The sequence below is a fragment of the Oncorhynchus tshawytscha genome, unplaced genomic scaffold, assembly GCF_018296145.1.
Source record: "Oncorhynchus tshawytscha isolate Ot180627B unplaced genomic scaffold, Otsh_v2.0 Un_contig_1758_pilon_pilon, whole genome shotgun sequence".
Classification (NCBI taxonomy): Eukaryota; Metazoa; Chordata; class Actinopteri; order Salmoniformes; family Salmonidae; genus Oncorhynchus; species Oncorhynchus tshawytscha.
This window is the reverse complement of record NW_024609619.1, coordinates 67,501-82,500: the sequence shown is the minus strand read 5'-3', so window position 1 is coordinate 82,500 and position 15,000 is coordinate 67,501. Positions and strand designations below refer to the sequence as shown.

Here is a 15,000-nt window from a genome sequence, read left to right as displayed (position 1 = left end):
GAGCTGAGCTCACACACTCCTGAGCATTTAAGGACGAGAACCAGGAGGAAGAGGAGGGCCATGGAGCACAGCCACATCTTCCCCCTCCTTTCCCCCCCCAACAGCAGTGCCTGGAGCCCGGGGCAGCAGCCGGCCGACACTCCCCAGGGTTGCCCCCTCGGACCACTGCCTGTCATCTACTACAGCGCCCTGCTCTGCCTCGGCCTGCCCGGTAAGAGGGACAGAGGGGAGAGGATGGATTAGAGAGAGAGTGTGTGTGTGACTGTGTGTGCATTGTTTGTGTGCGTGTGTGTGTTTGCCTGTCTTACTACGTATATGTATTTGTTTGTGTTTGTATGACAGTGTGTGTGTGTGTTTGCTATACTCTAAGTGAGTTTGTGTTTGTATGACAGTGTGTGTGTGTGTTTGCTATACTCTAAGTGAGTTTGTGTTTGAAGTCTGTGTTTTGTACTCAACTGCTCTAGTCATTAATTTATATCTCACATTGACCTTGTCTTATCTGTGTGCTCGAGTGTGTGTGCATGTGTCTGTGCCAGTGTGTGTGTGTGCCCATGCCGCACACACAAACACAGAACTACTTGTGTGTGTATGTGTGCCTGTGTGAGTGTGTGCGCGCCTGCACGCTGGTCTGTTGGATCAACAGAGATAAAAAGCCAGACAAATGAAAAAAGGGATGAAATGTTATTTTCTGTTACTCAGCTCAAATTTCGCCTCTTTTAAATTATCCGGCTTCTGTTCACCCAGTGAATTATAATGAAGCAGAAAGAGAGACCTGAAGGATTTATCCAGGTGATGACTGGTCCTGAAATGTGACTATTTCCTACGGAGACGTGACCTCTAGGACATAATGTGGGACTGTCTTTCCTACGTAGCCGTCAACTCTAGGACATCGTTTGGGACTGTCTTTCCTACACAGATGCCATCTCTAGGACATCATTTGGGATTGTCTTTCCTTCACAGACACGGCTCTCTGACCTCTAGGACATACTGTGTGTTACCGGCTCTCTGACCTCTAGGACATACTGTGTGTTACCGGCTCTCTGACCTCTAGGACATACTGTGTGTTACCGGCTCTCTGACCTCTAGGACATACTGTGTGTTACCGGCTCTCTGACCTCTAGGACATACTGTGTGTTACCGGCTCTCTGACCTCTGAAAGATATTGATGCATTCCAGTCATGTCTGATCCAAAGACGTATGGGTCAGTTCAGACCTGGGCTGATAGCTTGACTGTAATATGTGTTTGGAGTAGAACACATTGTGCCTAGAGAACTACGTCTGTGTTATAGCTGCGGGTAGACACACTTAAATGAACACACTGTACCATTAGTCTGTACGGAGACTGCCGTGGCTTTCAGGTGCATAGCCTACAAGCCATCGTGTTGTTGGCTTACTTACAGTACTTCATCGTTTCTGTAAAGACTTATTGGTGAGTTCATTCACAAGACAGATTTTATGTGTCTGCTTCCCTACTGTGTGGTCTATGGATGGACACTTACCCAGTCTGGGCAACAGGGTCTCATTAGAATGTGTCAAAATAGTGACATTTAACCACTGTAATTACAGTGCATTCGGGAAGTATTCAGACCCCTTGACTTTTTCCACATTTGTTATGTTACAGCCTTATTCTAAAATAGATTTTTTTAAATCCTCATCAATTTACACACAAAAAAAAGCATGTTTTAAGAAATTGTTGCAAACGTATTTAAATAAGTATTCAGACCCTTCACTCAGTACTTTGTTAAAGCACCTTTGGCAGCGATTACAGCCTCAAGTCTTCTTGGGTATGACTCTACAAGCTTGGCACACATGTATTTGGGGAGTTTCTCCCGTTCTTCTCTGCAGATCCTCTCAAGCTCCGTCAGGTTGGATGGGGAGCATCGCTGCACAGCTATTTTCAGGCCTCTCCAGAGATGTTCGATCCGGTTCAAGTCCGGGCTCTGGCTGGGTCACTCAAGAACATTCAGAGACTTGTTCCAAAGACCATTCCTGCATTGTCTTGGCTGTGTCCTTAGGGTCGTTGTCCTGTTGGAATGTGAACCTTCGCCCCAGTCTGAGGTCCTGAGAGTTCCGGAGCAGGTTTTCATCTGTACTTTGCTCTGCTGAAAAACATCCCCACAGCATGATACTGCCACCACCATGCATCACCGTAGGGATGGTGCCAGGTTTCCTCCAGATGTGACACTTGACATTCATGCTAAAGAGTTCAATCTTGGTTTCATTAGACCAGAGAATCGTGTTTCTCATGGTCTGAGAGTCCTTTAGGTGCCTTTTGTCAATCTTCAAGCGAGCTGTCATGTGCCTTTTATTGAGGAGTGTCTTCCGTCTGGCCACTCTACCATAAAGGCCTGATTGGTGTAGAGCTGCAGAGATGGTTGTCCATCTGGAAGGTTCTGCCATCTCCACAGAGGAACTGTGGAGCTCGATTAGAGTGTCCATCTGACTCTTGGTCACTTCCCTGACCAAGGCCCTTCTCTCCTGATTGCTCAGTTTGGCCGGGTGGCCAGCTATAAGAGTCTTGGTGGTTCCAAACTTCTTCCGTTTAAGAATGATAAAGGCCACTGTGTTCTTGGGGACCTTCAATGCTGCAGACATTTTGTTGGTACCTTTCACCAGGTCTGTGTCTCGACACAATTCTGTCTCGGCGCTCTACAGACCATTCCTTCGATCTGATGGCTTGGTTTTTGCTATGACAACTGTGGGACCTTATATAGACAGTTCTGTGCCTTTCCAAATCATGTCCAATCAATTGAATTTACCACAGGTGGGCTACCATCAAGTTGTAGAAACATCTCAAGAATGATCAGTGGAAACAGGATGCACCTGAGCTCAATTTTGAGTCTCATAGACAAGGGTCTGAATACTTATGTAAATAAGGTATTTATGTTTTTAATTTTAATATATTTGCAAAAATGTCTAAAAACCTGTTTTCGCTTCATCATTATGGGGTATTGTGTGTAGATCGATGAGAGAAAAACTGTGAGAATAAGGACGTAACGAAACAAAATGTGGAAAAAGTCAAGGGGTCTGAATACTTTCCGAATGCTCTGTATATGTCACGTATTACCTCTGGTTCTATGTGTTGTGGTGGCTAGAGAGTGAGAGGGAGAGAGAGGCTAGGGGTCAGGACAAATGCTGATGTCCAATCTATGATTAAAGTCTACGTTCTGCCCTTGAGGCTATAGCAGATATATTCACTCTGCTTCAGCTCCAGACCAGAACTTCACCTCAATTTGTTTCAAGAGGGAAAAAAGATTGTAACCCTCAATTCTAAAGCTATTCCCCTACGTCCTTTAATGTATTATACTCCAGTTTTATTCTCAACATTGCATGTTTTAAATGTGTTCACTTAAAGAGGCTATTGCACTCAGTGCTGGTTTTAAGTAGAGTGTGGAGTGAATTGACTGGCCCTTATTCTGAGCAGTAATACTGTGATCTGTGTTTGATAAGAGTTTCATAAGGGATGTCCTACTTTCTATTACAATGGATCAGGAGTAAGAGATTTCAAGATGTACACTCTGTTCTCAATAAGGGAATCTGCAATTCAAGGTAATAGAAGTGCTTTGTATGCCAAACTATCATAAAACTGTTTCCTGCACGTCGCCTGCTGTCTTGAAGAAAGAAAGCCCCTTTAACCTCCTCAGGCTCCATTTTTCTGTTGGAAGGTAAATCTATACTATAGTAGCTGACCACAATCAATTATGTTTGCAGCCCTGAATGCTGAATCCTTGGAAGATGGAAGGAATCTTCTGATCTTTAAATGGTTGGTTTTTACTTGTTCTACTACAGTAGTTTTGCTGACATATCATTCCACCTGACCTGGACTGATAGCTTGACTGTAATGTTCATTTGGAGTAATAATATTGCTGCCGAGATACCTATTTGTCTGTGTTGTAGCTTGGAGTTAGTCGCACTCCCACTGGGCACAGACGCCAATTCAACGTCTATTCCACATTGGTTCAATGTAATTTTGTTGAACTGACATGGAAACAATATTGATTCAACCAGTGTTTGCCCCGTGGGATGTAATTAACACACTGTGCCATTAGTCTGTTCTGAGACTGCTGTGGGCTTTGGGTACGTATGTAAATCATCTTGTCTTTAGGTTACTTACAGTGACCTCGATGTAGAATGACATAAAGAGAGAGGGATGGATAGATGTGAAGATGGAGGTAGAGAGGGATGGATAGATGTGAAGATGGAGGTAGAGAGGGTGCATGATGAGAGGATGTGAGAAAGAGAATGTTATTTCTAGGACAAAGATAAGAGGTGTTGAGAAAAAGATGTGCAACAGACTTGAGGGTGAAAAGTGAAACTGAGAATGAGAGAGATAACGAGGAAGAAGTTTAAATAGAGAGGAAGATCAGGAGAGAAAGAGAGGTGAGAAGGGAGAGAGAGCTGTATCAGGAGAGAGAGGTGAAGAGCCAGAAAAGGAGAGTGAGAGAAAGAGAAAGAGAGAGAGGTGAAGAAGGAGAGAGAGGTGAAGTTGGAGGGAAAGAGAGAGAAAGGGGTGAAGAGGGAGAGGGAGAACGACAGAGCGAGAGAATGACAGAGCGATAGAACGACGGAGTGATAGAATGACAGAGCAAGAGAGGTGAACATGGAGAGAAAAAAGAGAGAAGTGAAAAAAATGGATAGAGAAATTAAAAGAGAAAGTGAGAGGTGAAGAGAGAGAAGGACAACGAGAGGGAGAGAGATTAATAACAGCAGAGTCAGTGAAGTGGCACCCTGAGACCTGAGTGAGGAAGCCAGACGACAGAGCTATGACGAATTGCCACCTATTTAATGAATCGCTCACTCGTTCTTAACGGGCGCTCTCTCTCTCTGCCTCACGAGGCTGCTGCTCTATAGGAACTAAACCAGCGTGTTCAGGCAGCAGCAAACATCACAGTACCCTACAGTACCACAACACTGGGCCGGGGATGTGTTATAGTCTGTGTCTATGCTTATGTGTGACTAACAGGAATTCAACATTTCCGTTGTTGTATTGAAGTTATGGTTTGTAGCCTCGGCAAAGCAATGAAACACAAGTATAAGTTTAGGTATTGTTACAGCATAGTTAGGTGTCATAAAAATGATTGAGGACTTTTATGTGGTGGTTGTGGAATTGAAATAATGTCTTCTTATACCATAGATAGTTTGACCGTCTCTACTGCATGTTATTGAGAGGACATCCTTTTTGGGGGATTCTTGTTTATGGTTGGTGTTACCTAGCCTGGCTAGACCACACAAAAGTACAATGTTCAGTCCTGGTGTAGCCAGGCTAGGTCATAGCATGAGGAATATCTGAAACAGTGTTGAGTCATGGTGTCGCCAGGCTAAGTCATACCATGAAGAATACCTGAAACAGTGTTGAGACATGGTGTATCCAGGCTAGGTGATACCATGAGGAATATCTGAAACAGTGTTGAGTCATGGTGTCGCCAGGCTAGGTCATACCATGAAGAATACCTGAAACAGTGTTGAGTCATGGTGTATCCAGGCTAGGTGATGCCATGAGGAATATCTGAAACAGTGTTGAGTCATGGTGTAGCCAGGCTAGGTCATACCATGAGGAATATCTGAAACAGTGTTGAGTCATGGTGTAGCCAGGCTAGGTCATACCATGAGGGATATCTGAAACAGTGTTCAGTCCTGGTGTAGCCAGGCTAGGTCATACCATGAGGGATATCTGAAACAGTGTTGAGTCATGGTGTAGCAGGCTAGGTCATACCATGAGGAATATCTGAAACAGTGTTCAGTCATGGTGTAGCCAGGCTAGATCATACCATGGGGGATATCTGAAACAGTGTTCAGTCCTGGTGTAGCCAGGCTAGGTCATACCATGAGGAATATCTGAAACAGTGTTGAGTCATGGTGTAGCCAGGCTAGGTCATACCATGAGGAATATCTGAAACAGTGTTGAGTCATGGTGTAGCCAGGCTAGGTCATACCATGAGGAATATCTGAAACAGTGTTGAGTCATGGTGTAGCCAGGCTAGGTCATACCATGAGGAATATCTGAAACAGTGTTGAGTCATGGTGTAGCCAGGCTAGGTCATACCATGAGGAATATCTGAAACAGTGTTGAGTCATGGTGTATCCAGGCTAGGTCATATCATGAGGAATATCTGAAACAGTGTTGAGTCATGGTGTAGCCAGGCTAGGTCATACCATGAGGAATATCCGAAACAGTGTTGAGTCATGGTGTATCCAGGCTAGGTCATATCATGAGGAATATCTGAAACAGTGTTGAGTCATGGTGTAGCCAGGCTAGGTCATACCATGAGGAATATCTGAAACAGTGTTGAGTCATGAGGAATATCTGAAACAGTGTTGAGTCATGGTGTAGCCAGGCTAGGTCATACCATGAGGAATATCTGAAACAGTGTTGAGTCATGGTGTAGCCAGGCTAGGTCATACCATGAGGAATATCTGAAACAGTGTTGAGTCATGGTGTAGCCAGGCTAGGTCATACCATGAGGAATATCTGAAACAGTGTTGAGTCATGGTGTAGCCAGGCTAGGTCATACCATGAGGAATATCTGAAACAGTGTTGAGTCATGGTGTAGCCAGGCTAGGTCATACCATGAGGAATATCTGAAACAGTGTTGAGTCATGGTGTAGCCAGGCTAGGTCATACCATGAGGAATATCTGAAACAGTGTTGAGTCATGGTGTAGCCAGGCTACATACCATGAGGAATATCTGAAACAGTGTGAGTCATGGTGTAGCCAGGCTAGGTCATACCATGAAGAATATCTGAAACAGTGTTGAGTCATGGTGTGGCCAGGCTAAGTCATACCATGAAGAATATGCTGAAACAGTGTTGAGACATGGTGTAGCCAGGCTAGGTGATACCATGAGGAATATCTGAAACAGTGTTGAGTCATGGTGTCGCCAGGCTAGGTCATACCATGAAGAATACCTGAAACAGTGTTGAGTCATGGTGTAGAGGCTAGGTGATACCATGAGGAATATCTGAAACAGTGTTGAGTCATGGTGTATCCAGGCTAGGTCATACCATGAAGAATATCTGAAACAGTGTTGAGTCATGGTGTCGCCAGGCTAGGTCATACCATGAAGAATATCTGAAACAGTGTTGAGTCATGTTGTAGCCAGGCGAGGTCATACTATGAGGAATATCTGAAACAGTGTTGAGTCATGGTGTCCAGGCTAATACAAAGAATATCTGAAACAGTGTTGAGTCATGGTGTAGCCAGGCTAGGTCATACCATGAGGAATATCTGAAACAGTGTTGAGTCATGGTGTAGCCAGGCTAGGTCATCCATGAGGAATATCTGAAACAGTGTTGAGTCAAGCCAGGCTAGGTCATAAAGGGATATCCCAAACAGTGTTGAGTCATGGTGTAGCAGGCAATGCATGGTGTATCTGAAACAGTGTTCAGTCATGGTGTAGCCAGGCTAGATCATACCATGATATCTGAAACAGTGTTCAGTCCTGGTGTAAGGCTAGGTCATACCATGAGGAATATCTGAAACAGTGTTGAAGTCATGGTGTAGCCAGGCTAGATATCATGAGGAATATCTGAAACAGTGTTGAGTCATGGTGTATCCAGGCTAGGTCATATCAGAGGAATATCTGAAACAGTGTTGAGTCATGGTGTAGCCAGGCTAGGTCATACCATGAGGAATATCCCTTGTCTTGTGAAACAGTGTTGAGTCATGGTGATTAGGTCATATCATGAGAATATCTGAAACAGTCATGGTGTAGCCAGGCTAGGTCATACCATGAGGGATATCTGAAACAGTGTTGAGTCATGGTGTATCCAGGCTAGGTCAACCATGAGAATATCTGAAACAGTGCTATGGTCCTACAGCTATACACTCTTAAAGAAAGGCAGAACAGTTCCCCACTGGAGGAGAAGCTCTTTTTGGCCAGGTGGACTGGGGACAGCAAGGAGTCATCATGTCAGGTAGTCCTGAGGCATGGTCCTAGGGCTCAGGTCCTCCGAGAGAGAGAAAGAAAGAGAGAAAGAGAGAATTAGAGAGAGCACACTTAAATTCACACAGGACTCCGAATAGGACAGGAGAAGTACTCCAGATATAACAAACTGACCCTAGCCCCCCCACATAAACTACTGCAGCATAAATACTGGAGGCTGAGACAGGAGGGGTCAGGAGACACTGTGGCCCCATCCGAGGACACCGCCGGACAGGGCCAAACAGGAAGGATATAACCCCACCGACTTTGCCAAAGCACAGCCCCCACACCACTAGAGGGATATCTTCAACCACCAACTTACCATCCTGAGACAAGGCCGAGTATTGCCCACAAAGATATCCGCCACGGCACAACCCAAGGGGGGGGGTGGGCCAACCCAGACAGGAAGATCACATCAGTGACTCAACCCACTCAAGTGACGCACCCCTCCCAGGGACGGTATGAAAGAGCCCCAGTAAGCCAGTGACTCAGCCCCTGTAATAGGGTTAGAGGCAGAGAATCCCAGTGGAAAGAGGGGAACCGGCCAGGCAGAGACAGCAAGGGCGGTTCATTGCTCCAGAGCCTTTCCGTTCACCTTTCCACTCCTGGGCCAGACTACACTCAATCATATGACCCACTGAAGAGATGAGTCTTCAGTAAAGACTTAAAGGTTGAAACCGAGTTTGCGTCTCTTACATGGGTAGGCAGACCATTCCATAAAAATGGAGCTCTATAGGAGAAAGCTTTGCCTCCAGCTGTTTGCTTAGAAATTCTAGGGACAATTAGGAGGCCTGCGTCTTGTGACCGTAGCGTACGTGTAGGTATGTACGGCAGGACCAAATCAGAGAGATAGGTAGGAGCAAGCCCATGTAATGCTTTGTAGGTTAGCAGTAAAACCTTGAAATCAGCCCTTGCCTTGACAGGAAACCAGTGTAGGGAGGCTAGCACTGGAGTAATATGATACTTTTTTTTGGTTCTAGTCAGGATTCTAGCAGCCGTATTTAGCACTAACTGAAGTTTATTTAGTGCTTTATCCGGGTAGCCGGAAAGTAGAGCATTGCAGTAGTCTAACCTAGAAGTGACAAAAGCATGGATTCATTTCTCTGCATCATTTTTAGACAGAAAGTTTCTGATTTTTGCAATGTTACGTAGATGTAAAAATGGTCTTGATATGTTCTTCAAAAGAGAGATCAGGGTCCAGAGTAACGCCAAGGTCCTTCACAGTTTTATTTGAGACGACTGTACAACCATTAAGATTAATTGTCAGATTCAACAGAAGATCTCTTTGTTTCTTGGGACCTAGAACAAGCATCTCTGTTTTGTCCGAATTTAAAAGTAGAAAGTTTGCAGCCATCCACTTCCTTATGTCTGAAACACAGGCTTCTAGCGAGGGCAATTTTGGGGCTTCACCATGTTTCATTGAAATGTACAGCTGAAAACAATAGTGGTCCTAAAACGGAACATTGAGGAACACCGAAATTTAAAGTTGATTTGTCAGAGGACAAACCATTCACAGAGACAAACAGATAAGATCTAAACCAGGCCAGAACTTGTCCGTGTAGACCAATTTGGGTTTCCAATCTCTCTAAAAGAATGTGGTGATCGATGGTATCAAAAGCAGCACTAAGGTCTAGGAGCACGAGGACAGATGCAGAGCCTCGGTCTGATGCCATTAAAAGGTCATTTACCACCTTCACAAGTGCAGTCTCAGTGCTATGATGGGGTCTAAAACCAGACTGAAGCATTTCGTATACATTGTTTGTCTTCAGGAAGGCAGTGAGTTGCTGCGCAACAGCCTTTTCTAAACTTTTTGAGAGGAATGGAAGATTCGATATAGGCCGCTAGTTTTTTTATTTTCTTGGTCAAGGTTTGGCTTTTTCAAGAGAGGCTTTATTACTGCCACTTTTAGTGAGTTTGGTACACATCCGGTGGATAGAGAGCCGTTTATTATGTTCAACATAGGAGGGCCAAGCACAGGAAGCAGCTCTTTCAGTAGTTTAGTTGGAATAGGGTCCAGTATGCAGCTTGAAGGTTTAGAGGCCATGATTATTTTCATCATTGTGTCAAGAGATATAGTACTAAAACACTTTAGTCTCTTGATCCTAGGTCCTGGCAGAGTTGTGCAGACTCAGGACAACTGAGCTTTGAAGGAATACGCAGATTTAAAGAGGAGTCCGTAATTTGCTTTCTAATAATCATGATCTTTTCCTCAAAGAAGTTCATGGATAGGGTGGAGGGAGAAGAATAGGATGGAGGGAGAGAGGAGGATAGGGTGGATGGAGAAGAATAGGATGGAGGGAGAGAGGAGGATAGGGTGGAGGGAGAAGAATAGGATGGAGGGAGAGATAGAAGATAGGGTGGAGGGAGAGGAGGAGGATAGGGGGTGGAGGGAGAAGAATAGGATGGAGGGAGAGAGGAGGATAGGGTGGAGGGAGAAGAATAGGATGGAGGGAGAGAGGAGGATAGGGTGGAGGGAGAAGAATAGGATGGAGGGAGAGAGGAGGATAGGGTGGAGGGAGAGAGGAGGATAGGGTGGAGGGAGAAGAATAGGATGGAGGGAGAGAGGAGGATAGGGTGGATGGAGAAGAATAGGATGGAGGGAGAGAGGAGGATAGGGTGGAGGGAGAGAGGAGGATAGGGTGGAGGGAGAAGAATAGGATGGAGGGAGAAGAATAGGATGGAGGGAGAGAGGAGGATAGGGTGGAGGGAGAAGAATAGGATGGAGGGAGAGATAGAAGATAGGATGGAGGGAAGCGACTTCATTGTGGATGAAGAACAAGGGGAAGGAAAAGTGACAGAAGGGATATCAGAAGGAAGGGAGAAGATTCTCTTGTGTACTGCTGAAAAGAAGAGAATGGAGGAAAGGAGGATGTAGGGACCGGAGTTGACAGAGGGAAGGGACAGTGGCTTTGGGGACAGTCTCAGTAAGAGAGGCAAAGCAGAGGATGCTCTCCTCCTTCTAAAGTGAGGCATTGTCTGGGGAAATGATGGAGGGAGGAAGAGAAGGAGGAAATGCCCAGTGTTATATCCACCAGGCAGCGGCCTGTCGGGGAGGAGATGAGCCAGAGATGACAGGGGAGGAGGGAGGAGGGAGAGAGGGAAGAAAGAGGTGGGAAGATAGGTGTTTTTAAAGCTGTTGACACAGTGACAGTTCTGACTGGTGTTGAAAGTGTATCCGTTACCCACATATAAACCAACTAGGCAGTGTGAAGCTGTAAGAAAACACTGAGGAAGGTGTACAGTATCCTCAATACCACACAGCACTGTTTAAAGGAGGACTTAGATCTCATGTCAATGTTTATGGGTTAGAACTAATCATTGTTGCAAGCAGCATACCACCCTGCATTACACTGCTGGCTTGCTTCTGAAGCTAACCAGGGTTTGTCCTGGTTGGTCCCTGGATGGGAGACCAGATGCTGCTGGAAGTGGTGTTGGAGGGCCAGTAGGAGGCACTCTTTCCTCTGGTCTAAAAAATATTCAAATTCCCCAGGGCAGTGATTGGGGATACTGCTCTGTGTAGGGTGCCGTCTTTCGGATGGGACGTTAAACGGGTGTCCTGACTCTCTGAGGTCATTAAAGATCCCATGGCACTTATCGTAAGAGTAGGGTGTTCACCCCGGTGTCCTGGCTAAATTCCCAATCTGGCCCTCAAACCATCATGGCCACCTAATCATCCCCAGTTTACAATTGTGCATTCATCCCCCTCCTCTCCACTGTAACTATTTCCCAGGTCGTTGCTGTAAATGAGAACGTGTTCTCAGTCAACTTACCTGGTAAAATAACAGATAAATAAAATAAAAAATGAGGTAGTCGTGGAAAAGCTCTCAGGAACTGACATTCATCTGCCGGCCATCCTACTCCTCCCCGTGTTATCCTCTCTTTACATCGTTCCTCTCCCCCCTCTTCTTGTTGTTTACTTCCTGGTCTCTCCCTCATCCTCCCCTACAAAACTCTGTCTCCCTCTCTGGTTCTTTCATCTCCTATCCATCTTCTTGGTCTCTCTCTCTCTCTCTCTCTCTCTCTCTCTCTCTCCTCATCTCCAGGTTACTATAGAGCTTCTATAGACAGTGGGAGCAGAGCAGGAGTTGAACAACAAGGTTTGGTTCAATAGACAGTGTGCTCTGAGGAATCAACAGGTCTCATCAGGCAGTAGCACAACACTGCAGTGGCATCAATACAAACCTGGCCCGGCATCTCTTTCTCTATCCACTCTCTCCTCTTCTCTCTTATTTGCTTTCTCTCTGTCTCTCTACAATTATTCTTAGCTTTTTTTCTCGCTCTCTCTGCCTCTATTATCACCTCCCCCCTCTCTCTCTCTTTCTAACTATCCTATCTCTCTCTTTCTAACTATCCTAGCCCTCTCTCTCTCTTTCTAGTTTGCCCTCTCTATCTCTGCCTCTATTATCACCTCCCCCCTCTCTCTCTCTTTCTAACTATCCTATCTCTCTCTTTCTAACTATCCTAGCCCTCTCTCTCTCTTTCTAGTTTGCCCTCTCTATCTCTACCTCTATTGTCACTCTCTTTTTCATTCAGTATCTCTAACTGTCTTCACCCTCTCTCTCCTACTCTAAAATATTTATATTCTCCACCTCCATATCTCTCTTTTGGAATGTATTGATCTATGAAAGCACACAGCAGTGTGTGGTTAAGTGTTAGTTCACAGAAAACGAGATGAATAAAGAAATAAACTCTAAATCTGTCTTTGTAGAGAGGGTACAAAGAATATTCTTAGAAAAAGGGTTGTACCTGGAACCAGGTACAGGGACAGCCAAAGAACCGCAGAACCCTTTTTTTCTAAGTGTATAGACAAGATTGGATCGTAGATGTACAACTTAAATAGAGTGAATTGATTGGTGGATTGGTTGCTCGGTCTAATCAGACTCTTTGATAAGACAAAAGGGCAAATGTTTGTCATAAGGTTCAAAGTGCGTGTGACCTTTGAAAACTGCCTTTTGATGTTTCAATCATCCCTCTCTTGTCCTCCCACTCCCCTCCATCACTACCTCTCTTGTCCTCCCACTCCCCTAGCTCCTCCATCGCTACCTCTCTTTTCCTCCCACTCCCCTACCTCCTCCATCACTACCTCTCTTTTCCTCCCACTCCCCTAGCTCCTCCATTACTACCTCTCTTTTCCTCCCACTCCCCTACCTCCTCCATCACTACCTCTCTTTTCCTCCCACTCCCCTAGCTCCTCCATCACTACCACTCTTGTCCTCCCACTCCCTTACCTCCTCCATCACTACCTCTCTTTTCCTCCCACTCCCTTACCTCCTCCATCACTACCTCTATTTTCCTCCCACTCCCTTACCTCCTACATCACTACCTCTCTTTTCCTCCCACTCCCTTACCTCCTCCATCCCTACCTCTCTTTTCCTCCCACTCCCTTACCTCCTCCATCCCTACCTCTCTTTTCCTCCCACTCCCTTACCTCCTCCATCCCTACCTCTCTTTTCCTCCCACTCCCTTACCTCCTCCATCCCTACCTCTCTTTCCTCCCACTACCTTACCTTTTCCATCCCTACCTCTCTTTTCCTCCCACTCCCTTACCTCCTACATCACTACCTTTCTTGTCCTCCCACTACCTTACCTCCTCCATCCCTACCTCTCTTGTCCTCCCACTACCTTACCTTTTCCATCACTACCTCTCTTTTCCTCCCACTCCCTTACCTCCTACATCACTACCTTTCTTGTCCTCCCACTACCTTACCTCCTCCATCACTACCTCTCTTTTCCTCCCACTCCCTTACCTCCTCCATCACTACCTCTCTTGTCCTCCCACTCCCTTACCTCCTCCATCACTACCTCTCTTGTCCTCCCACTCCCTTACGCCCTACATCACTATCTCTCTTGTCCTCCCACTCCCCTACCTCCTCCATCACTACCTCTCTTGTCCTCCCACTCCCTTACCTCCTCCATCACTACCTCTCTTGTCCTCCCACTCCCTTACCACCTCCATCACTACCTCTCTTGTCCTCCCACTCCCCTACCTCCTCCATCACTACCTCTCTTGTCCTCCCACTCCCTTACCTCCTCCATCACTACCTCTCTTGTCCTCCCACTCCCCTACCTCCTCCATCACTACCTCTCTTGTCCTCCCACTCCCTTACCTCCTCCATCACTACCTCTCTTGTCCTCCCACTCCCCTACCTCCTCCATCCCTACCTCTCTTGTCCTCCCACTCCCTACCTCCTCCATCCTACCTCTCTTGTCCTCCCACTCCCCTACCCCTCCATCACTACCTCTCTTGTCCTCCCACTCCCCTACCTCCTCCATCCCTACCTCTCTTGTCCTCCCACTCCCTACCACCTCCATCACTACCTCTCTTGTCCCCCACTATCTTACCTCCTCCATCACTACCTCTCTTTTCCTCCCACTCCTTTCCTCCTCCATCACTACCTCTCTTTTCCTCCCACTGCCTTTCCTCCTCCATCACTACCTCTCTTGTCCTCCCACTCCCTTACCTCCTACATCACTACCTCTCTTTTCCTCCCACTGCCTTTCCTCCTCCATCACTACCTCTCTTTTCCTCCCACTGCCTTTCCTCCTACATCACTACCTCTCTTTTCCTCCCACTGCCTTTCCTCCTCCATCACTACCTCTCTTGTCCTCCCACTCCCTTACCTCCTCCATCACTACCTCTCTTTTCCTCCCACTGCCTTTCCTCCTCCATCACTACCTCTCTTGTCCTCCCACTCCCCTACCTCCTACATCACTACCTCTCTTGTCCTCCCACTCCCCTACCTCCTCCATCACTACCTCTCTTTCCTCCCACTGCCTTTCCTCCTCCATCACTACCTCTCTTGTCCTCCCACTCCCTTACCTCCTCCATCACTACCTCTCTTTTCCTCCCACTGCCTTTCCTCCTCCATCACTACCTCTCTTGTCCTCCCACTCCCTTACCTCCTACATCACTACCTCTCTTGTCCTCCCACTCCCTTACGCCCTACATCACTATCTCTCTTGTCCTCCCACTCCCCTAGCTCCTCCATCACTCCCTCTCTTGTCCTCCCACTCCCTTACCTCCTCCATCACTACCTCTCTTTTCCTCCCTTATCCCTTACCTATTCCATCACTACCT

General features: G+C 46.4%; 1 protein-coding gene across 1 annotated transcript in view; it reads left to right on the top strand.

The window, feature by feature from the left end:
- The window catches only part of gpr139 (G protein-coupled receptor 139), a 29,951-nt gene that overhangs the window by 245 nt on the left and 14,706 nt on the right, over nt 1-15,000 (top strand). Inside the window, exon 1 of the mRNA XM_042316365.1 lies at nt 1-211. This exon is cut by the window's left edge and continues 245 nt beyond it. Coding sequence (XP_042172299.1) covers nt 61-211 — 151 coding nt within the window. The 5' untranslated portion in view covers nt 1-60. The remainder of the gene's footprint in view (nt 212-15,000) is intronic.